Below are 23208 nucleotides of genomic sequence, written 5' to 3'. Positions count from 1 at the left end.
TCTTCTATGATTTCCATTTCTTGCTACTGGAATATTTTTTTAGTGCATTCTGTTGTATTTGTGTACGTGTGGCATCCTTCTGTATTGAAAAAAAACCCCCTGCAGATTATAAACGGGTCCTGATGATGCATTGCTGTTGTCCCAAATGTTTATGACATAATGTTTTTTGTTCGTTTGGGGTTTAATTAATGAAGCTCTTATTGTACCATCTCTCTGTGTGGGTACATTGACACTCGATCAAAGTAAGGGAGTCTGTGAAGAAAAGCCATTTTCCTCGAGAGTGTAAATACTTGAGTTAAACGAGGCTTATTGACAAAATGTGTCACTGTGGCCTGGTTATGTCGAGACTGGCAGCAGCACTAGGTCTTTTTGTTTGTGTAGCGTGGTTCTGTTTACATTAATGTCTGGCTAACTGTGTGTACCAACAACTGAAGCTAGTGATTGTCATGAGACTCCATGCAGAGCAGACTGCAGAGGTGTATAGAGCGTCGCAGTGCCGAAAATAATTCCCCGTTCATTTTCCTCATAGACTTTTCAAAAAGTAAGACGTTTACGCCAAGGACAAAGCCAACCTCTTGTTGTGACGAATCATGACAACAAATAGAATGTTTTGGGCCGAACAAATAATTAGAAAGAAGTATTATTATTATTTATCTTTTTTGTAATTTCTTTGGTCCAAAATGTTGTTGTCATGATTTGTCACGACTCGAGTTGGCTTCGTACGACGCTTAAAAGGTCTTAAAATAAATACTTTTGGGGGGGGAAATGCATTGGGAATTATTTCCAATTATAAATTGTACATGCTCACGGTGCTTGCACGTGTGTGTGTGTGTGTGTGTGTGTGTGTGTGTGTGTGTTTGTTTGTATGCATCTAGGTTACCGTCACCCGTCCACCAACACCGTTGCGAGGACTGTTCGTATTCTCCACACGCTGCTGGCTCTAATCGGAAAGCATCTGAAATGTGACAAGTTTGAAGTCAACACTCAAAGTGTGGCCTACCTGGCTGGTAAGTCCCTGACGAGCTTCTCGCCAACCGGGTTGTCTCAGATCTATTTTTGGGGTGACTGATTGAACAACTTCAATCATATATACGTTGTTGATCGTATACTGTAGCTTGGGATATCGGTCTCATCTTAAATAAAATACAAATATTGTATTTATATGTAGCACTAAAACATCATGAAAAATATACTACACAACAAGACATGTATGGATTAAATACAGAAACAATTTAAGTAAGCAAAGTTGTTTATACAGGGTTCCCACGGTCATGAAATTCCTGGAAAAGTTTTGAAATTTAGAAAAAAACTTTTTCCAGTACTGGAAAAGTTTTGAAAATCGATCAAAGGTCCTGGAATTATATCAAGTGGTCCTGGGTAATTATTTTGTAAACATTTCCAATACATTTTTACACAAAATATGTAACAAAAGTAGTTTTTTTTCTTCTCAGAACGGGGCTGCGTGATTGCAGCATAATGTATGGGGCGTGACAAAAAGAACAGATCTACAAGCTCACAGTTCGCTTCAGCGTGATGTGTAGTTAGTTTGTAGGTCTGCTCCTTTTGTCACACGACACCAACCTGTGCAGCTGCAGCGCATGAGAGCAAAATGCCCCGACTGATTGTTATACAGTTATTACAGTATAGTCCTAGAAATTGGGTTAAAATATCCTGGAAAGGTTTTGTAATTTTATTGGGGGGGGAAAAAACATGGGTGGAAACCTGCAGTGTTTCATTAAGGCTCATTCATAGTCTGGATTTTCGGTGGTGAGGTGACCGCCGAACTACAACATGACGTCACTGAGGTGACCGCCGAACTACAACATGACGTCACTGAGGTGACCGCCGAACTACAACATGACGTCACTGAGGTGACCGCCGAACTACAACATGACGTCACTGAGGTGACCACCGAACTACAACATGACGTCACTGAGGTGACCGCCGAACTTCGAACGTCACGAGCCGCGGTTAAGAGAAAACCACCGCCAGCCCTTCTCTCTGTTTTTACTCACGTTATTTCAGCTCCGGTGGTCGGCTCACCACCGGAGCGGTGGTCACCTCACCACCGGAGCGGTGGTCACCTCACCACCGGAGCGGTGGTCACCTCACCACCGGAGCGGTGGTCAGCTCACCACCGGAGCGGTGGTCACCTCACCACCGGAGCGGTGGTCAGCTCACCACCGGAGCGGTGGTCACCTCACCACCGGAGCGGTGGTCAGCTCACCACCGGAGCGGTGGTCATCTCACCACCGGAGCGGTGGTCACCTCACCACCAACCGAAAAATCCAGACTATGAAATGAGCCTTTAGGGTTGGATGTGTCTGACCCAGTGCTATGGGTGTGTGTGTGGGGGGGTTCTGGTGGTGACCCAGTGCTATGGGTGTGTGTGTGTGGGGGTTCTGGTGTGTCACAGTGCTTTCTCCATCTGTGCAGCTCTGCTCACTGTGTCCGAGGAGGTGAGGAGCCGCTGCAGCCTCAAGCACCGGAAGTCGCTGCTGCTCTCTGACCTCGCCATGGAGACGGTTCCTATGGACACCTACTCCGTCCACCACTCTGACCCCCCGAGCTGCAGGTACAGGTAGTAAACCGTGTTTTGATTCCCTTTGATTCAGGGCTGATTTTAACCCATTCTGGACGGGAGCCCCTTTTTGGTGTTTAAAAGCATTGTTATGCTTTAGCTATTGGAAAAATAGCAGACCTACAAGCTCATAGCGCGGCACTCGGTGCCGCGCTATGAGCTTGTAGGTCTGCTAATTTTTTTATCGCGAAAAAGTGCCGCAAATCTTTGAATATATATTCTTTCAGAGCGAACGTTTTTATTTTATTTTAACTCAAATCTTTGCTTCATGGGCGGGTTCCTGGAACCACATGTTTTCAGATTGGGGTCGAAGGCCAATTACATATATTTTTGCCTTGACGTTAGGAATGTTTGAGAAAGACTGACATGAAAACATTGTCTTTGTCTGAAAATTGTCATGATTTATTTAGACATTCTGTAGAATGGAGCTCGGGGTCTAAATGGGTTAAGGTCTGTCCTGTGAGTCACCAGATGTTCTTCTCCCCCCCCCCCCCAGAGCCCTGCGGGAGAACCAGCCCTGGACTTCCCCCAAGGTGTCGGACCGGTACCTGTCCGCCCACTACCCCACGGTGGGACAGATCAGCCCTCGGACGCGCAAGTCCATGAGCCTGGACATGGGCCAGCCCTCCCAGGCCAACACCAAGAAACTCCTGGGTATGACCACTGCAAAATGTCTCATCGGCACGGCTCTTATTGTTGGCTCCGATTCGGAACAGAAACGAGAGGAACGTGACAGCTGTGCTGATGTACTAATTAACAGCGTTCATTCCTATGTGATATTTGCTTTTTTCTTCTTTTTTTTTACTACTACTACTATAAACTACACTGGAGACATTTTGTGATTTTGTTGATTATTTTTTATTGTTTATTTGGCTCTACCTTGCTTAAATCTTCAACAGAGATATGTCAAGATATAAACCGCCCTGACCGTGGGTGAATTAAATAATGGCCTGTTGTTAGCTAAGCTAGCCAGCTTGCTCGATTTCTAATTCTAGTACAAAGCAGAGTGACACATTGTCAGTAAAGAATTCCCAGTGCAGTTCTGTTGTCTTTCAACACTTGATTGAAATACAATTTGTATTTATAGGCGGTGGCTCAGTGCAGTATTTATGAAAGCAGGACCACCTCATTGAATGATGGCCGGCTTTAAGTCCGGTGTTATTAACCCATTCTGAACGGGAACCCATTTTGGTGTTAGCATCATGTTATGCTTTAGCTATTGAAAAATAGCAGATCTACAAGCTCATAGCGCGCCACCGAGTGGCGCGATACGAGCTTGTAGGTCTGCTATTTTTGAAAAATCGAAGAGTCGACTGACATTTTTAGAATCTGATCTCAGGTCAGAATGGGTTCATCAGACCAGTGTGTGTCCAGTGGAAACCTCGTATGAATCTGATCTCAGGTCAGAATGGGTTAAAGTGAAATAAAAATGACTGTAGGCTGACGCCTGTTTTATGCCGTGTTGCGCCCAGGCACGCGGAAGAGCTTCGACCACTTGATATCGGACTCCAAAGCACCAAAGAGGCCAGAGATGGAATCGGGCATGACCACCCCGCCCAAGATGAGGCGTGTGGCCGAGAACGATTATGAGATAGGTGAGCTTCTTTGTTGACCCGCCGTCCCCCCAGGAGTCTCCCCGCCGTCCCGTCCCCGTCCCCCCGCCCCCTGCACGTATCTCAGCTATGTTTTTTTTCTTTTTTAAATCCAGCTCCGTTGAGCCCCCATTATAACCCGATTTTCAAAGCGCCGTATCTCCAAAGGTTCGAGAGCTGTCCACGGTGCGCCGGCATGCATCCATCCATCCATCCATCTTCAACCGGTTATCCGTAGTCATGTCGCAGGGGGCAACGGCTCCACCCAGAAAGCTCCAGACTTCCCTCTCCAAAGCAACATTATAGTGACTTCCTCCTGGGGGGATTTCCGAGACGTTCCAAGGCCAGTGAGTCGATGTATTTCCTCCAACTGCGCCTTTGTCTGCCCCGGGGTCTCCTCCCAGTGGGACGTGGTCCTTGGTCTGCCCCGGGGTCTCCTCCCAGTGGGACGTGATCCTTGGTCTGCCCCGGGGTCTCCTCCCAGTGGGACGTGATCCTTGGTCTGCCCCGGGGTCTCCTCCCAGTGGGACGTGATCCTTTGTCTGCCCCGGGGTCTCCTCCCAGTGGGACGTGATCCTTTGTCTGCCCCGGGGTCTCCTCCCAGTGGGACGTGGTCCTTGGTCTGCCCCGGGGTCTCCTCCCAGTGGGACGTGGTCCTTGGTCTGCCCCGGGGTCTCCTCCCAGTGGGACGTGGTCCTTGGTCTGCCCCGGGGTCTCCTCCCAGTGGGACGTGGTCCTTGGTCTGCCCCGGGGTCTCCTCCCAGTGGGACGTGGTCCTTGGTCTGCCCCGGGGTCTCCTCCCAGTGGGACGTGATCCTTGGTCTGCCCCGGGGTCTCCTCCCAGTGGAACGTGATCCTTGGTCTGCCCCGGGGTCTCCTCCCAGTGGGACGTGGTCCTTGGTCTGCCCCGGGGTCTCCTCCCAGTGGGACGTGATCCTTGGTCTGCCCCGGGGTCTCCTCCCAGTGGAACGTGCTTCGAGCCGGACCTCCCTAGGGAGGCGCCCGAGAGGCATCCTAACCAGATGCCCCGAACCACCTCAGCTGGCTCCTTTCCAGGCGAAGGAGCAGCGGTTCTACTCAGAGTCGCTGTCGTGTGACTGAACGTCTCACCCTATCTCTAAGGGAGACGAACTTCTCACCCTATCTCTAAGGGAGATGAACTTCTCACCCTATCTCTAAGGGAGACGAACTTCTCACCCTATCTCTAAGGGAGATGAACTTCTCACCCTATCTCTAAGGGAGATGAACTTCTCACCCTATCTCTAAGGGAGACGAACTTCTCACCCTATCTCTAAGGGAGATGAACTTCTCACCCTATCTCTAAGGGAGATGAACTTCTCACCCTATCTCTAAGGGAGACGAACTTCTCACCCTATCTCTAAGGGAGATGAACTTCTCACCCTATCTCTAAGGGAGACGAACTTCTCACCCTATCTCTAAGGGAGACGAACTTCTCACCCTATCTCTAAGGGAGACGAACTTCTCACCCTATCTCTAAGGGAGATGAACTTCTCACCCTATCTCTAAGGCAGATGAACTTCTCACCCTATCTCTAAGGGAGATGCCAGCCACCCGTCGAAGAAAACTCATTTCGGCCGCTTGTATTCGCACCCGACGATCATAAATCATTTGTGCTTTTGTATCGCATCGCATCGAAAATGTAGCTGGTTGTTCTGCTAGCTAAAGGCTGTGGGCCGTGTTGTGATGAGTCGTTCCACTTCCGGAAGCCCACGCCTTCCTGTTTAACCCGGAAGGACGACAAGCTCCGTAACATTGGAGTCAATGTGCGGCAGTGAAGCGGTCAAACTTTTTGAACACTAGATGGGCAGCAAAGGATTTAATATAAACGGCAGGCTCTCTGTTCCTGGTAGGCGGGTTTCTGGACTGTCCACAGCCCTCCTCTGAGACACAGACCGAGGAGACAATAATGGTCACACATACGATGGACATTAGTGAGGACCTGTTATATAAAGATAGGTTGAAAATGGGTGAAAGGAAAAAATATATATATTGTGTTTTTAAACAGTGATTTTTGTTTTTTCCCCTTGAACTGGGACCGGCGTTTGGATAGTTTTCTGATGTAACACCACCTGTCTCCCTTTGCAGAAACCCAAAGAATTGGCAACTCCCACCTGCGTAAGGTATCTGTGTCTGAGTCCAACGTTCTGCTGGATGAGGAGGTGCTGACAGACCCCAAGATCCAAGCCCTACTGCTCACTGTGCTGGTGAGCGCACACACACACACACACACACACACACACACACACACACACACGTACGCATGTACACAACACACACACACGCACGCATGTACACAACACACACACACGCTGTATCTCTCTCATTCACTCACTAATACAATACATACCTATCATAGATAATGGTCAAATTATTAATCAAGTAATCAGTTAATCGATGGACAGATTTTAATAATTTAATAGTTGGCAGTATAATAATTTGTGACGTTTACAACTTCACTCATTATGTAAATGCTTGTCTTTGTTCCATGTTTTGGAATAAATATTATGTAGTTTTTGGCTACTGGGTAAACATATTAAGCAATTTGTCATACTTTTCTACTTGACACACTTTACCTAAATGATTTGCATGGATGAATTGAATGTAACTGGTTGTCCGTTTGCCTGAGCGTGCGCCCAATGTGCATTTTGACCTTTTCTAAGAGGCTCTGTCTGTGTGTGTTTTTTCTCCCCCCAGGCCACCCAGGTCAAATATACCACCGACGACTTTGACCAACGGATTCTCTACGAGTATCTGGCCGAAGCTAGCGTTGTCTTCCCAAAGGTTTTTCCTGTGGTGTAAGTATTATTATTATTATTATTAGTACCCCAGCAAGCATCATCATGCCCTGGGAAAGATGCAGCACCCACACCAACCACAAATGTATAATTTATATTCTCCAGGCCACAAGGTTCAAAACAAACGACCTGCTGATTCAGATACTCGTGGGCTCTTTTAGTGTCCAATTTGTTTTAACCTTACATTAAGTGACAATGAGATCTCATTTGGTTCATGCCAGTAAAGCGCAGTTGGAACTTATTTTTTTTGTTTTGTGTCCATCCCAACGAATTAGAATAATCTGGAAAAAGTCCATTATTTGCCATGATGTAATAAAAATAAATAAACTTTCATATTATTTTAGATTCATTACACAACGACTGAAATAATTCAAGCCTTTTAATGTTTTAATATTGATGATTATGGTGTACAGCTCATGAAAATCAAAAAATCCTATCTCAATGAATTAGAATATTTTACGAGACCACTAAAAAAAAGAGATTTCTTTAAACGAGAAATGTCGACCATCTGAAAAGTATATTAATGTAATGTATGCAGTTACTACTTGGTCTGGGCTACTTTTGAACAAATTATTTCATCAATCGGGCGTGGCATGTTGTGGCATCATGGAGATGCTCATTTTCCTTTCCAGCTCGATTTGGCACCTGCCCACAGTGCCAAAACTACTAGTAACTGGTGTACTGACCATGGTATTACTGTGTTAAAACTACTAGTAACTGGTGTACTGACCATGGTATTACTGTGTTAAAACTACTAGTAACTGGTGTACTGACCATGGTATTACTGTGTTAAAACTACTAGTAACTGGTGTACTGACCATGGTATTACTGTGTTAAAACTACTAGTAACTGGTGTACTGACCATGGTATTAATGTGTTAAAACTACTAGTAACTGGTGTACTGACCATGGTATTACTGTGCTTAACTGACCAGCCAACTGGACTGACCTGAACCCCACAGAGAATCTAGGTTGTATTGTCAAGAGGAAGGTGTGAGACATGAGACTGAACAATACAAATTAATTTACGGCTGTTAACAAAGCAAACCATAACACCTCAACAGTGCCACAGGCTGATCACCTCCATGCCACGCCCCATTGATGAAATAATGTGTTCAAAAGTAGCCCAGACCAAGTAGTAACTGCATCCATTAATATACTTTTCAGATGGTCGACATTTCTCGTAAAATAGTGGTCTCGTAAAATATTCTAATTCACTGAGATAGGATTTTTTTGATTTTCATGATCTGTATGCCATAATCATCAATGTTAAAACAACAAAGGCTTGACTTATTTCAGTTGTTGTATAATGAAAGTTTATTTATTTTTAATACATCATGGCAAATAATGAACTCTAATTCGTTGGGATGGACCTGTATATTAATTATATTGTGAACTTCCTGTGTGTGTGTGTGTGTGTGTGAGAGAATGTCTGAATGATTGTACTCATCTTATCAAAGCATTTTACAACGAGTGTTTGATGGCAATAATCCTCAATGTGTGTGTGTGTGTGTGTGTGTGTGTGTGTGTGGTGTGTGTGTGTGTGTGTGTCCTTCACAGCCACAACCTCCTGGACTCCAAGATAAACACACTGCTGTCCATGTGCCAGGACACCAACCTGTTGAACCCGGTGCACGGCATCGTTCAGAGTGTGGTCTATCATGAGGAGTCTCCCCCTCAGTACCAGCCCTCCTACCTACAGAGTAATACACACACACACACACACACACACACACCTCACACACACACCTCAGTACCAGCCCTCCTACCTACAGAGTAATGCACACACACACACACACACACACACACACAGTACACCTCAGTACCAGCCCTACTACCTACAGAGTAATGCACACACACACACACACCAGTGTTGTTTTCGTCGACTAAAACTAAGACGAAAAATGCTCGTCGACTACCTATTTTCACTGACAAAAACAACTGGAAACTAAATTAAAACTAAGCTACGATGACTAAAACTAAGACTAAATATACTGACAATTTCGTCGACAAATAAAAACTAGACTAAAATGTTAGGAAGAGACTAGTGGACGAGAGATCCAGTATAAGTCATTTTACACTTGTTTTACACTGGATACTATCGGCATTTGTGTCAACTAAATCCTCATTAATGCAAACTAGATTCAACATGCTAAGCCTGCACACATTCTAAATATGCCCCCGAAATATTTTACTGAGCAAATGGAAATGTTTCCACCTTCAATAATAATGATAATAATAGTCTTTATTGTCTCCACATTATATATTTTTGTTGTCATGGACACTAATGTACAAAACATTAATAATTCTACTCGAGTTGGAAGCATTAAGACCCATTTTAACCCTCAATGGCTTCCTTTCTGAAAAATAACGTCATTGTAAAAAGATTCACGCGTTTAGATATTCTATTTACAATGAGATGCGGACGGGACTTTGGTTGTTTCTGTTCTTTCTCACCTTGTCTCCTCTCCCCTCCCTTTACTCCCCCCCCCCCCCCCCCCCCCCCACCTCTCTCCTCTCACAGGCTTTGGTTTTAACGGACTGTGGAGGTTTGCTGGGCCCTTCTCAAAGGTATGGTTCATTCATGGCCCCCTTCCTTCCATCATATTATTATTTACTATCTCTATCCTTGCAGAGACACACTGGAGCAATCCAATGTGCTATAGCAATTACACTCCCAACACAGGAGCCCATTGGTGTGTAGATTTATCGATCAGTGTGCTCATACACACACACTCAGACACACACACACACACACACACACACACACACACACACACACACACTATACAAATAAAACGTTACAGTTGGGGCCGGGACTAATTGCGATTAATTTAGATTAATTAACTACAGAAAAGTTTATCGCAATTAACTACAGATAAATTAATCGCACCTTTTTTTCCACCGCGGAACGTTTCTCACTTGGCGCTTTTCTATAGTACTGAAAACTGGAAATAATAAAAAGTCACCCTATTTTGTGTTGCCTAGAACTGGAGGTCTGACAAAAAACAGTAACAATATGAAGTAAGTACAGCTTTGTGATGTTCTAGGCAACACAGAACGGGGTGACTTTTTATTATTATTTCCACAACAGGTATATTAATGACAGCAAAATGTTGAAAATGAGTGGTATCCTGTAGTCACTATTCATTGATTCACTGGGATACCAAAAAACATTAAAAAAAAAGGTTTCTCGCTGTTCTCAGGTTGAATATTGATATGCGATTAAAATGCGATTAATCTAGATTAATTAACTACAAAGCCTCTGATTAATTAGATACATTTTTTTAATCGAGTCCCAGCTCTAGTTACAGTACCTCCTCCCTAATTGTCTCCCGTTCCTTTTTCCCTCTTTTCTTTTTCTCCTTCCTCCTTCCTCAGCAAACCCAGATCCCGGACTACGCCGAGCTGATCGTGAAGTTCCTGGAGGCGCTGATCGACAGCTACCTGCCCACGGCGGAGGAGGAGCGCAGCGAGGAGCTGCTCCGCACGCCCACCTCCCCCTACCCCCCCACCAGTCAGAGTCAGCTCAGCATCACCGCTAACCTCAACCTGTCCAACTCCATGACCTCACTGGCCACCTCACAGCACTCGCCAGGTATGACACATGACCACATTTATTTATAATAAAAAAAAAGAAATGTCTGGCGGTTTTCTGAAAAACCTTATGTTTCTGTATCAGTGGTGCCAAAAATTATTATGTAACATGCCTCCACCCCCCCCCCCCCCCCCCCCCATCTGAATATGTGTTGTTCCAGGGACCTCCCCAGAAGCAAAGATTTGAGTGAAAATGTCCACTCTGTAATTCTTGTATATTCAAAGATTTGAGGCTACATTTTCACGATTTTTCAAAAATAGCAGACCTACACAAGTTCATAATAGCACGGCACTCGCTATGAGCGCTATGAGCTTGTAGATCTGCTATTTTTCAATAGCTAAAGTATAACATAAGGCTTTAAAACACCAAAAAGGGTTCCCGCCCCCCGGAATGGGGTTAAAGAAAATGTTTACTTTGTGATAATTATACTTTTTTAATAACTGGTCATTAATAGTAGTGTGTCCATCGGTAAGCTCTAACGTGTGATCACAGAGAAGTCACAGTCGATGACTAACGTCCCCCCCCCCCGGCCTGCTTATCATACAGTACATACAGTATCTAGTTGTTATTGTGTATGAATTAAGTATTGCTCAAGCTAGCCTCTATTCACAATGCACAGGGTAAATGAACACTGTCTGCGTTACAGTTTGACTAACGAACGTTGAACTAAAAAGTTCCGTAGAGGCTGCATAACATCTGACATTTTCATTTAAAAGTGAAAGACATGTTTTGTGAACATGAACTATAAGTAAATGTCTACTGGGTTTAGTAGTGTACACAACAGCACCAAAGGGGGCTAGCTTGATTCAAAACCGCAACCTTCAGAAGTCTGGTCTGCCGTTATTACAAATCGAGGAACACATGCTCCCATTTTCGAAACGTGACATTGCGTGTGCTTTCACATGTTGTCTCTCTCTCTCTCTCTCTCTCTTCTCTCATCTTTCTTCTGGCCACTGTTTGCCTCTAATCCACTCACTTTTTTTCTTCTTTTGCCTTTTTTTTGTTTTTGTCTGTTTAACAACGTTTCCATGCGCGTGCCGTGCCGTGCGTGCGGGTGGGTTGAGTAGTTTGTAGATGCTCCCCGACTCTGTTGCACCCCAAGCCTGCTGAGGAGATGGCAGCCAAAACATCTGGTACAAAAAGCCCAGCTATAGAGCTTCTCTGGGCAGCTAATGCCCCCCCCCACCCCACCCCCACACCCAGCCTGTAGTCTGAAATGCTGTGGTAACTCCTGTGTCCATTCTCTGTGTGTTTTCACTGTGCTTGCTTTGATAACCTCACCTGTCTGCCTTTAGGATAGCAGTAGTTGGGCGTGTGTGTGTGTGTGTGTGTGCGCGTGTGTGTGTGTGTGTGTGTGTGTGTGTGTGTGTGTGTGTGTGTGTGTGTGTGTGTGTGTGTGTGTGTGTGTGTGTGTGTGTGTGTGTGTGTGTGTGTGTGTGTGTGTGTGTGTGTGTGTGTGTGTGTGTGTGTGTGTGTGTGTGTGTGCGTGCGATTATTAGTACAAGTTAAGCCATCGTAATGCATACTATCCCAGCCAGACTCCCTCGCACAGTTCAGGTGCTGCATAAAAAGTGATGTTTTACCAGTTTGCCACACCACGGCGCTCTTCTCTGATTGGTTGAAGTTCTTATTGGGGCAGTTGAGATGAGATAAAACCCCGGAACCCCCCCCCCCCCCCCCCCATCATCATGCCCACATCCTGTTGGAAATGAACAACAAATTTAGCGTTGAGCGCTATTTTGGGATATACACATTTAGTACCTGAACTGTATGTCTAGAAAATGGAGATGAGAATTGTAATGCTATATTCCCCCCTTTGCATATTGCAAGTCCAGCAGTAACCCTATCCCTGGGCTAGCCTGACTAGCCTCTTTTCACACTGCACGGCTGCACCACTTGGATTTTGGCGCGTGACACAAGTGTACTATTAAACTTGTCCGGACCAAAGTAACATATAGACTCATTTTCCTACTTGCAGTATATTGATCCCCAAATAACTGGCCATGTATTTGCACCCCTTTTTCAGCCTTCTGATTGGTCCCTGACTGACTAACCAACCAGCAGGCTCCTTCTGCCTTGTTCCGCCCGGCCCTGGTTCCGCCTTGTTTATGTTGAATTTGCTAAAACTAAAAAAACAAACAAAAAAAAAACATGATATACCCTGCAGTCACCACTGTGATGTTCCTTTTTACCGACACGAAGTTTAAAATATGAATTGAACGCACGGAATGTCAATACGAAGCCACTGAAAAAAAACCTGTTATTTCAATGGTAGTGGATGGAGAGAGAGAGAGGATTTTTTGTCCAACCGTGACACGGCAACCAATGGGTGTGAAGAAGAGGGGCACAACCCACGGGTGAATTGCCCCCCGTCTTCCAGTTTCCCCCGTAGACCCCGTTAGTTGTCATTACCCATAATGCATCCATTGGTTGTCCCTCACGAGACGCCACAGTCGGTACATAAAACCTACCCACATTGGCACTGAGTTCTACTGGTTCTATTCCTCTTGATTGGGCTGGACTGACTGACTGACTGACTGACTGACTGCAGTGTGAAAAGTCATCCCTCCCCTTCCCTCCCTCCCGCTGTACTGTACCTCTAGCTGCTGTGCATACAGTATGTGTTCCTGTAGTGTAAGCACTGAGAAAACTGTTGCGCCTTCGTCCTTTTTTTCTTCAAACTTGACTACGGTGGCGGTGGTCTCAAAAACATAAGGGAACTTTGACAGGAAAAGACTCACTCACCGTATAGAAAAATAAGTAAAACTCCTTAGACTGAAACTTAGAAAAATATATTTTATTTTATTTTATGATGCTGTGCTCATGGTGCTCTGTGCTCTGGTGCAATTTAAAAAGCAAACGTTTCGGTCCTCAGACCTTCGTCAGCACTTTTATCATAAAATAAAATAAAATATATTTTTCAGTCTCAGTCTAGAAGTTTTACTTATTTTTCTATACGGTGAGCGAGTCTTTTCCTGTAGTGTAAACCATAAATATACCCTCATTTATTTCCCCCTGATCAGTTCATGCCAATTATCCAGTGACCATGAATCACTTTAGTCATTCACCTTTTTTTATTTTCTTTGCTCTCATGTGCGGATTTTTTTGGTTCCTGTTTGGTTCTCGTTGTCATCATTGTCATTTCTGTTTTCTCTCCCATTCTCTCTCTCTCTCTCTCTCTCTCCCATTCTCTCTCTCTCTCTCTCTCTCTCTCTCTCTCTCTCTCTCTCTCTCTCTCTCTCTCTCTCTCTCTCTCTCTCTCTCTCTCTCTCTCTCTCTCTCTGTAAAGCCTCTCTGTCTTGCTCAAAGTCTGCCGTTTTTGCGCCACACCTCCTCTTCCTCCCAGGTACTCTTCTTTGACCTTTGTGACCCTCTGTGACCCTGGAGGTCAGTCATTGGTCGATCACGTCCCTTCAGCCCCCCTTCCCCATTGGTTGGAATGATCCCAGTGTCAATCGAATATCTCGGGGGGTTCACTTCATATAGTTTTGCCCCAGGATGAAGAACATGCTTTGATGGTTTACCATTAATGTAATTAGCTTTGAGCTCTAGCAGTAAGTTCTCAGCGGGTACAGTGCAGGGATAAGGGCAGTTTACCCACGTTTGTACGGTGGTGCCCTCTAGTGGGTGTCATTGCATACAGCAACACTACTCAGAAACCTGATCCCCCCCCCCCCCCCCCACTGGGAATAAGCTGTGTGTTGTGTCATGTGACTGTTTAAAGGATGTGACATTTAGCTGTCTCCTCTTCTATTTAAGGGATAGGCTATCAAATGTCGCCAGCGATGTAAAGCCTTAGATAATCTTTTTTTACGCAAATTATTATATTCACAGTTAGTTGATGAACCCACACGAAACATTAAGTTGCCACAAACTAGTGCAAAAGCAGCTTGGATTGAAGCGTTGTTTCAGTGTAGCTGAAACAACTAACTGTTCAGTGGTGTACACTATACTTAACCCATTTTGACCTGAGATCAGATTTTTTTTTAAATCTTCTACATCCTGACAGTTTTCTGAAAAATCTATGTCAGTGGTTCTTCGACCTACAAGCTCGTCGCGCGCCACTCGATGCCCGGGTGGAAACGAACGACTCGGAAAACACAATAGTTCCGTCTTAGAGAATTTTGGTTCCTATCTGCGCTGAAACTGACACAGAGGCTGTTATAGCAGGCCCAGCAGATGATAATAATAATGCAGCTGATAATTAATTGATTTAATCAACTCTTGTGTATAGCCTGTTACCTGACCGAGTCTGAAAATACACCCTTCAACGATTAAGAAAAATAAAATGAGCGTGGTTCCCCCGTTTCATCTATTCTACACTAACTGTACACTGTACTATTATACATTTGAAAACTTGAAATGGGACATTCTGCAAAATGATTACTTTTGCTTTTGTTGGCCAATACTTTTACTCAAGCAGTATTTCTATATTTCAGTATTGATATACTTTTACTTAAGTAAACTATTTTGGTCCTTTTTTTTCCCCACCACTGCTGTTCCTTCCTTTTCCCACCCTTCGCCCCTCTGCTCCTCCTCCTCCTCCTCCTCCTCCTCCTCCTCCTCCTCCTCCTCCTCCTCTGCTCCTCCTCCTCCTCCTCCTCCTCCTCCTCCCAGGCGTGGACAAGGAGAACGTCCAGTTGTCCCCCAGCTCGGCTCTGTCCAGCAGTGGACGGACGCGCCACGGCTCGGCCAGCCAGGTGCAGAAGCAGCGCAGCGCGGGCAGCTTCAAGAGACCCAGCATCAAGAAAATAGTATGAACCATGAAAACAAACAAAGGAAAACCCACAGAGAGAGACAGAGAGAACAATGCCCTCCCTGGCCCATTAGCCAGACTTCATGCTGCACTTCTCTTTTTACAGTTTTTATTAGTTTGATCCTTTTTGTTGTTAGTTGTTGTTGTCGTCGTTGTGGTCTCTGAGAGAGAACAAGAGATTTATTTTTATTTCTTTGGGGGGGGGGGGGGGGGGGGGATTTTTCATCAGGAGCATTAAGTGAACGGGGGGGAATACAAGTCGTGAGGGCAAAGTTAAAACTCTGACTGAGATTCTGTTTTATATTTGAAGCTTTGAGATGGCCTAAGGTGAATAATAAGCCATTGTGTGTCATTGTCTCAGTCCTTCAGTCTCCTTTTTTGTGAATAGAATCCTCAAACAATTGGTGTTTTGGAAGACGAGATGTAAACTGTACATAATACACAGGACCCCCCCACAAACACACACACACACACACACACACACACACACGTGTGTATGAACTTGGGGGTGGGAGGAAATCCACTGTCGTCGTCCCCCCGTCCCCCCCCTCCCCTCCACCTAATTACAAGACTCTTCAGATTACTTGAGTATTGGGTGGAGAAATGCCAATAGCTCTCACCTTGAACAGCTTTGGCAGATTGGACCAGAACAGTGTGATATTATGAAGGTCAAGTGAATTACAAAGGGGTGGGGGTGGGGGGGGGGGGGGGGGGGGTGCGCTACATCCACACAAAACAAATAAGTTCTGAGTCCCTTTCGCCGTTCCTCATTAGCAGCCTAAGCACTCAGAGTGCAGCCATCACCTCTATCAGTACAAGATGGACCAAGTGACACAAGGCAGTGAGGGGGTGGAGCTGTGTCTCTAACAGACCCCTTTGCATACATCTTGATTCTGGATCTTTTTGGATGGACTCGCCGTATTGTCAATCCTCCACAGTTAATTGTACATATTATACATAGAAAGATTATGTATAACTAGTCCTTAGTGATATAATTGAGATGTTGACGTTTTATCCATGGTGTGCCTTTTGTCAGGGTTTTTTCAATGTGTATAATTTGTAAAATAAGAAGCGAAACCTTAACTGGGGGGACTAGAGAACAGGTACTAATTATCGAGGCGTGTTGTGTCCACTCTTAACCACGTGCACACTCGTGGTGAGAGAGAGAGAGCTGTGTCACTAATGTCATTCAATGATCGTCAAATATACAATCATCCATATACCCTGTTGCCTGAGAGTATTTATCCTGTACAGCTAGATAGTGCATACAAAAAAAAAGTTATTCTTTTTTAAACACTTTCCAAAAAAAATGTTATTATTTTTGAAACACTTCTTTCCATGTATGGACATAACAATCGCAAAACACTAGGAGGAAAGGCGCAGACTTTGTAAATAGCTGAACACGTTTTATTTTAAAGATTTTCTTGTTTATTGTTGTTAATGTTTTTTTCTCAGTACGAATTGTGTTTCCAGTGCATAGCATTTTGATTTTGTTTACACATAGAGTGACAAGGAAAATTGTGTAATATGCAATAATCCTCAACTCTTAAACTCTTTGGTCAACCACCGTTTTCTTCTTTTTTCTTTTTTGTATTGTCTAATAGGGAAAACCAAATTCAGCACGTTGACGTTGGTGCGATTATGATGCCAACTTCTCTTTTGTTGCCTATATTCACATTTAGGTTCCTCTCGATGTGAAGTTTATTTATTGATTACGTCCACTGACCATTTTTAGAAGAGCGAGACTTTGGATTGTATGAACGTGTATGTCACCTCGAAAGGTTGTATGAACTTGTACGTCCCCTTGAAATGTATACCTCCATGTCATCCTGTTAAGTACACCGTTGTCATGAAACACAAGAACCCCCCCAAGGGATATTGGGATAAAATCTCTCTCTCGTGTTCAATCTACCTATATTTTACCGACTGTAGGTAGAAGCTCATTAAACCTACAGATCTATTTCCCCCCCCCAACTCCTCCAGAGTCTCTCTCCGAAGAGACATAATCCTGGTGTCATATTTGGAGGAACCGGCTCCCTCTGTCCTCCATAACCCTTATACAGCAGATACCAGGGGTCACTCACTGCACCAAAGATTAGCTTGCACTATGGGAAGGTAAAAATGCAAATCTGGTTTCAAAAAGCAAAACGTGCGTTTATGGAATAACTGGCACAAGATCTTTTAATTGCTCATCTGAGTTTGACAATTCAATGTGTTTTCAGTTATGTCATGCATACCCTTTCATTGTTGTGATGCATATTAATGTTCCGTTTGACAGAATTCAGTCTCCTCCGTCAAGCCAACAGCTCCTCATACAGGCCAAAATTGTCCACTTTCGTTTTTTTGTCCTTTTCTTTTTTTTTAATCGGATATTCATATCTTGCCTTAATATTCACACATGGACTGTGTAAAGAGTTGAGTGTTGTTGTGCAATACTCAAATTCATTACTTAAAAGAAAAGAGAGAAAAAAAAGTGTCCCTGCTGAAAAAGAATAATTTCTTAACACAATTTTACGTGTACAAGTTGGCTGCATAGCTAAACCATACAGTCGTGAAATAGTCCATCACATCTCTTTGAATTCCATACTGTAGATGATTGTTACAATTTTCTTTTGTTTTGTTCATAGATTACATTCAGTGAACAAACATGCGGCGTGGTCATGGAAACCTTTTTTTCTTTTTTCTTGTCTTTTTTCTTAAGGCTTGTCTGTAATTTCTGTAAGGAAATGAGCAGGTTGTGTTTTTAACAAATGGCCACAAACTGTATTCAAACTCTGTTTTTAAGTTGTACGGTCGTCTGCAGAACGATGTAAAGGGAAGAATGTGACATGTGCTTTGGTTGTTATTCAATAGTGGAGATTATAGATATAAAAAGAAAACTTGAAAAATGGACACACTACTAAATTCACTAGTATTGATTACCACAGAGCAACGCAAATATCCCTCTGGCAGAGTCAATGGTGTATTAGTTGGTATAGTGTCAAATCAGTGGCCAATGGACAGACATACACTGTACAATCCTTAGTGTTAATTGAACTCTCAAGTGTTTGCATTTGTACACTCGGGAGTTACAGTTAAATTCAGGAGGATTTTAGCCTAACCTTTTTAACCTCTTGTCAGAATAAATGCTTGTTGCCTTTCATTAATGCATTGTTACAGTTTTGCTAAAGGAGTTATTGTGATTTGCATTTAGGGAATCAGGACCAAACCATCAATCAGTTATTTGTGTCGCACTGTTTGGTAATGGTTAAAGGGCAGTGCCACCTTTTTTTTTTTTTAACATTGGGTCATGTGTCATTCTTATCATTTGATCTGTCAGACTGCTGTTGTGTCATATTTTTGTGTTATTGGCAGTCATTTTATACTGTGTCCTTGCTGCCATTACTTTAAAATGTGTCTGAATTTTTACTTCTCAAAACGGTTTTCTCCATTGCATTATACATCTTCTGAGGAGCCTCCCATTCCTCTTTATGTACGGGATTTAAAAAAATCACATCACAGCTATTCAAAAAACAAAAATTACACCTCGATTAGGCATGGCATATTCAATTGAGTTTTGGGTTCAGTATCTTCATACTGAGTGTTGCAGTGAGGTCTGTGCAAAATGACTACCAAAAACATCTCTGGCTAGCAAGTAATTAATTTGAGATCCAATATCTATGATGGTGTAATTTCCCTTTTAAAGTATACATCTTTCACCTACATGGAATGCGATCATTGCCAAATCATACATAATTGTGTCATAGTATTGCTCTATAGGTTGTATTTAAACACTCATCTCGTTTTAGCTCCTATCATAACAGATCATTCACCAAGTTCTGTTCTTGAGTACCACGAGGCATTAAAATCAGAGAGAATCTGAAGGCAGTTGTAGTTTCACTGCCTATTGCATCAACTTTCCATAGTTTTGTCAAGCTTTCGAAGTTTTACTTTCACGTGAATAGAATATTACAGATTTGGTACCCATAACCTCTTAAACAAGTGGTTGACTTGCACTAACTTAAATCACAGTCATGGGTTTGTGAAGGCGAAAAACCTCAAATGTGGCATGTTTTATTTGATGTTATGCAAAATCTAATGTCTCTAGAGTATTGGTCTGAGTTTTGTTTTTAATGCAGTATGTGTGACAATTGTAAATATTTTGTGTACAATTTGAGATGGTATATTTACTACACTGTACATATATGTGATATTGTATCATTTTGTTTTTGTAAAGCAGTTAGTTGCTGTATAATAACATACAAATTGAACTATTCCAGTGTTAGTAATAAAATGTTTTGCTCTCCAGTGTGTTTGGAACTACTGTGTGCTGAAAAATATTTTTTACATTAATTTTGTATTGTACTCTATGACAAATTTTAGTTACTCCCAATGAGTAAGGGTATTGAGAAGGGGTTGTGTAGCACTTTTTTTTAGCACCTTTTTTATTACTGGCTAAATGGCTAAGACATGGTTGGATAGATGTCTGTGCATTCTATCTAGAATGAAAACATTTCACAAATACATTCTTTTCTAAATCATAGTATTTCAGGATTTTGAGTTGTATCACCAAGCGTGATAATTTCCTATGACATTTGGGCACCTCACTGTAAAATTGGCTATTTGTTCCAAAAATGTTAATTATACATGGCCTACTATATTTGAAAATGTGTCTTAATGTAGGCTAAAGTGTACGTGCACGGTAGCCTACATCAGACTTAAAACTTAAAACGTATCCTTCAACTTCTTGATGATCCCCAATATGATAATATTGATATGTTATACAGCTTTTGTAGCAATTGTAGAAATAATAGACCTAATGTTCAAATACTTTAAAACATTTTCCAAATCTCTAAATATCTATATATGTATGTTTAACATTTTGGGGGAAATACCCAATTTCTGTAAGTCCAACACCGAGACTACTCTTCCTTGGTGCCCAGCCCACCTATCCTTCCCCCCCCCCCCCCCCCCCCCCCCCCACACACACACACACACACACACACACACACACACACACAAGCCACACTGGCACAATTTACACTTGACCTCAGAAAGTTCCTGATGCATAACATTATTGTACATTACAATAATGTATTGTTATAGTACCGTACGACACGTGTTACATTAGGATGGTTTCGGGTTTAACATCCATAAACATTATTTTTTTCAAATCTAGTGATTAAATTATAGAGTGCATAAATGGAAGATTGGAGCCGTGGGTCCATGGGCCGCGCATGCAGTTATCGCGAGGCTTGATCAGCTGTTTGGTCTGTTTTTAGAGTGTTGGGACGGCAACACGTGGGGGAAGAGAGAGAGAAAGAGAGAGAGAGAGATATTAGACAGTGGCTGCGTGGGACACGTTGGACTTGGGAGAACAGACTCGGGCCCGGAATCCTTAACATTAGCAATCACTTGACTCAATTTCACCGTGGCGGCGTTGAGGACACTAACATTCAGTAAGTAACCTGGTGGAGTGAATGTACCAAGTTTACGTTAACTAAACATTGTAGCCGGGGGGGGGGCACGGGGGGACGGCAATAATAACACACGTATAGTTTACACAACCGGTAGCAAATGTTGCAAAGACACGTGTAGAATGTCCACCCACAAGAACCCGCTACACTGTCTAATCAAACCGATTCAACACGTTCAGAAATATCCTTGTCATTGTGCTTCATCATCATAACGCGATCAGCCCAGCCACCAGCAGCGGGGTAGCCACGGTTAGCCTCCTCCAGTTAGCCAAGGCAGCCCGCTGCTATCCCGTTCCCGTTATTATACAATGGTGGCTTTAGGCAAGGAGTAGTGTGTGTGTTCCAGACAGCAGCAGCAGCGCCGCGTCTGTCGGGTCTTACTCTACACGGTTTGACGGCGAGGCGGTTTTTGGATCTCTCATTTAATTGTGACACGAGTGATCATGAATAGCTAGCAATCCTGAGGAATTCGAATAAGTGAGCGGAACGGAGCGGCGGTGCTGTCTGTCGTGTGACAGCCCGAGCTAACAACTAAACAGGCTATATGAGACTTAAGGTCCGACGGGAGGAGGCCCAGGTAGGTCGCAGAACACAGTTAGCTCTATATGTGACCACGCAGAACGCCCATGGATCTCTCTCTGCTGCGACAGCTGTGCGCAACTCATGACCTCTCCTTGTGTGTGCGATGATTTTAAAGCACATTTTGTTCCGTGCAGAGAAAGCTGACATGGGAATATCATAACCGCTTTAGTAAGTTGGTGTTATCGGTATGGCCGCCGCAGTACGTGTGTCCTGGCTGGACTGTCAAACTAGCTAACTCAACATAACCTCAATTAGAACAAGAGGGCTTCCATATGATCCAGGCAGTTGGAACTTGGGGGAGAGGGATCGCACAATGCGCCCAGTTGACACGCACCCGCACGCCCTTTTTATTGTCATTTAGTTCTGTTTTGATGACACCGCAGCGGCTAACGGGGTCCATATAATGTCATCCTGCTGGCTGCTGCGGCCTAGCCAATATAGCCACCATGCTGCTCATTACGCACCGTGTAGGTCACACACACACACACACACACACACACACACACACACACACACACACACAGCTAGCAAGTTGTCGTCATGGTCGGCGTGCCTCTTATTATTCTACAACATGGAAACACTGCACAACAATGACGTCCTCCGGCAGTAGAAAGGCCGTGCATCGGATGTCATGTCAGACACGCCGTGTTGTTTTGGCCGTGCAGTTGGGTAGAGAGACAGTGGATCATGTGGATAAACCACTTGCCCCTTCGAGGTGGAGCTGCTTATCGTTATGACATGTAGATACATACTGTACTACGTACTGTCTGTACGGTAGCCTATATGCTGTGTAATGACACAGGGCCATAGCATTAGCGTCTCAAAGTTGGTCATGTTGTAGCGGTGGTTGTTCATCGAGAAAAGAAAAAAAACTCGCGACGAATTTGGGGAAATCATTGGCAGATTCATGATGCATGGCAGAACAATATTTGTGTTTGCTTCTTTCACCACCCATCCCCCGACGACCCCCCCCGACAGTCAGTTTTAATACTGGATTAATGCTAGTCTGATAGCCGACGGTAGCAGTCATGATACAAGCGACAGACAGACAGCACGTTGCAATGAGTCTGGCTATCTGTTCTGCAGGGTGGAGGAGCGATATACTCTCTCATATCAAAGGGACGCTGAGGTTGCTTCGTATTCCAAATACAGCAACCGCTGACTGGAATAAGCAGCTTACACAGACTGGCTATAGGGCCATGCACACCGTCCGTGTTTACAGCGTTGTGTTTCTACATGTAAAGCAAATACACATACCCTTCGGGTATCTATCTAACCCTTCCAAGGTCAATAGCCTACAGTCAGCAACCAACCAACCAACCAACACCGGCCGATTCACTCTAGCAGAGCTACACAGTCTGTCACGCTCGCACATGCACCTGGGTCAGAGTCAGACTCAGGAGGACTGACTGGCACACATGCACCCGAGTCAGGCCTGGTGCTTTCTTGCCTGAAAGTCGAGTCACTGGGAGAGAAGCCAGGCAACTTAATGTGGGCGTTAGAGCCTCTATTCTTCTTAACCTTGCTGAAGGTGAATGTCGTAAACAACACGGTACGTGTGTGTGCGTGCCACTGATATGGAAATTAAAGTAATTATCTGCATTAATCGGAGCCTAACTTTATTTTTTTGAGTGTTACAAATATATTTGAACGCTTGTATTTGCACCCAGTCTTATGTAAATAAGTTCCAGCCAGCTAATGCAAGTCTTCCCTACCTTTTTTCTTCTTTTTCCCCCCATTTGTTTGACAAATTATTTTTAGTTCATTGACCACGTACACCACCACATGTGCAATGTCACTCACAACAGCCTCTCCTTAGCTCTCATCC

The 23208-nt window shown here is 43.9% G+C and overlaps 2 protein-coding genes across 14 annotated transcripts in view; both read left to right on the top strand.

The window, feature by feature from the left end:
- nf1a (neurofibromin 1a) overlaps window positions 1-19629 on the top strand; it is a 118431-nt gene extending 98802 nt beyond the window's left edge. For 6 of the 12 annotated variants that reach the window (XM_080771542.1, XM_080771538.1, XM_080771541.1 and 3 more), the window contains 10 exons: window positions 876-1007; window positions 2437-2581; window positions 3078-3235; window positions 4054-4176; window positions 6280-6398; window positions 6889-6989; window positions 8549-8691; window positions 9513-9559; window positions 10370-10586; window positions 15204-19629. In XM_080771542.1, coding sequence (XP_080627668.1) covers window positions 876-1007; window positions 2437-2581; window positions 3078-3235; window positions 4054-4176; window positions 6280-6398; window positions 6889-6989; window positions 8549-8691; window positions 9513-9559; window positions 10370-10586; window positions 15204-15346 — 1328 coding nt within the window. In that variant the 3' untranslated portion in view covers window positions 15347-19629. The remainder of the gene's footprint in view (window positions 1-875; window positions 1008-2436; window positions 2582-3077; window positions 3236-4053; window positions 4177-6279; window positions 6399-6888; window positions 6990-8548; window positions 8692-9512; window positions 9560-10369; window positions 10587-15203) is intronic. The other 6 variants (XM_080771537.1, XM_080771544.1, XM_080771543.1 and 3 more) reach the window with 2 other exon arrangements.
- A 1016-nt stretch (window positions 19630-20645) lies between these two features.
- akap1b (A kinase (PRKA) anchor protein 1b) overlaps window positions 20646-23208 on the top strand; it is a 32431-nt gene continuing 29868 nt past the window's right edge. The window contains exon 1 of one of the 2 annotated variants that reach the window (XM_080772586.1): window positions 20646-20780. The gene's annotated coding sequence lies outside the window, so the exon portion shown is untranslated. Of the gene's footprint in view, window positions 20781-21144; window positions 21376-23208 lie in introns of those variants that run through there. The other variant, XM_080772587.1, reaches the window with a different exon arrangement.

This window comes from Protomyctophum bolini (assembly GCF_963924005.1).
Source record: "Protomyctophum bolini genome assembly, chromosome: 9".
NCBI lineage: Eukaryota > Metazoa > Chordata > Actinopteri > Myctophiformes > Myctophidae > Protomyctophum > Protomyctophum bolini.
This window is presented reverse-complemented; position numbering and strand designations above follow the sequence as displayed.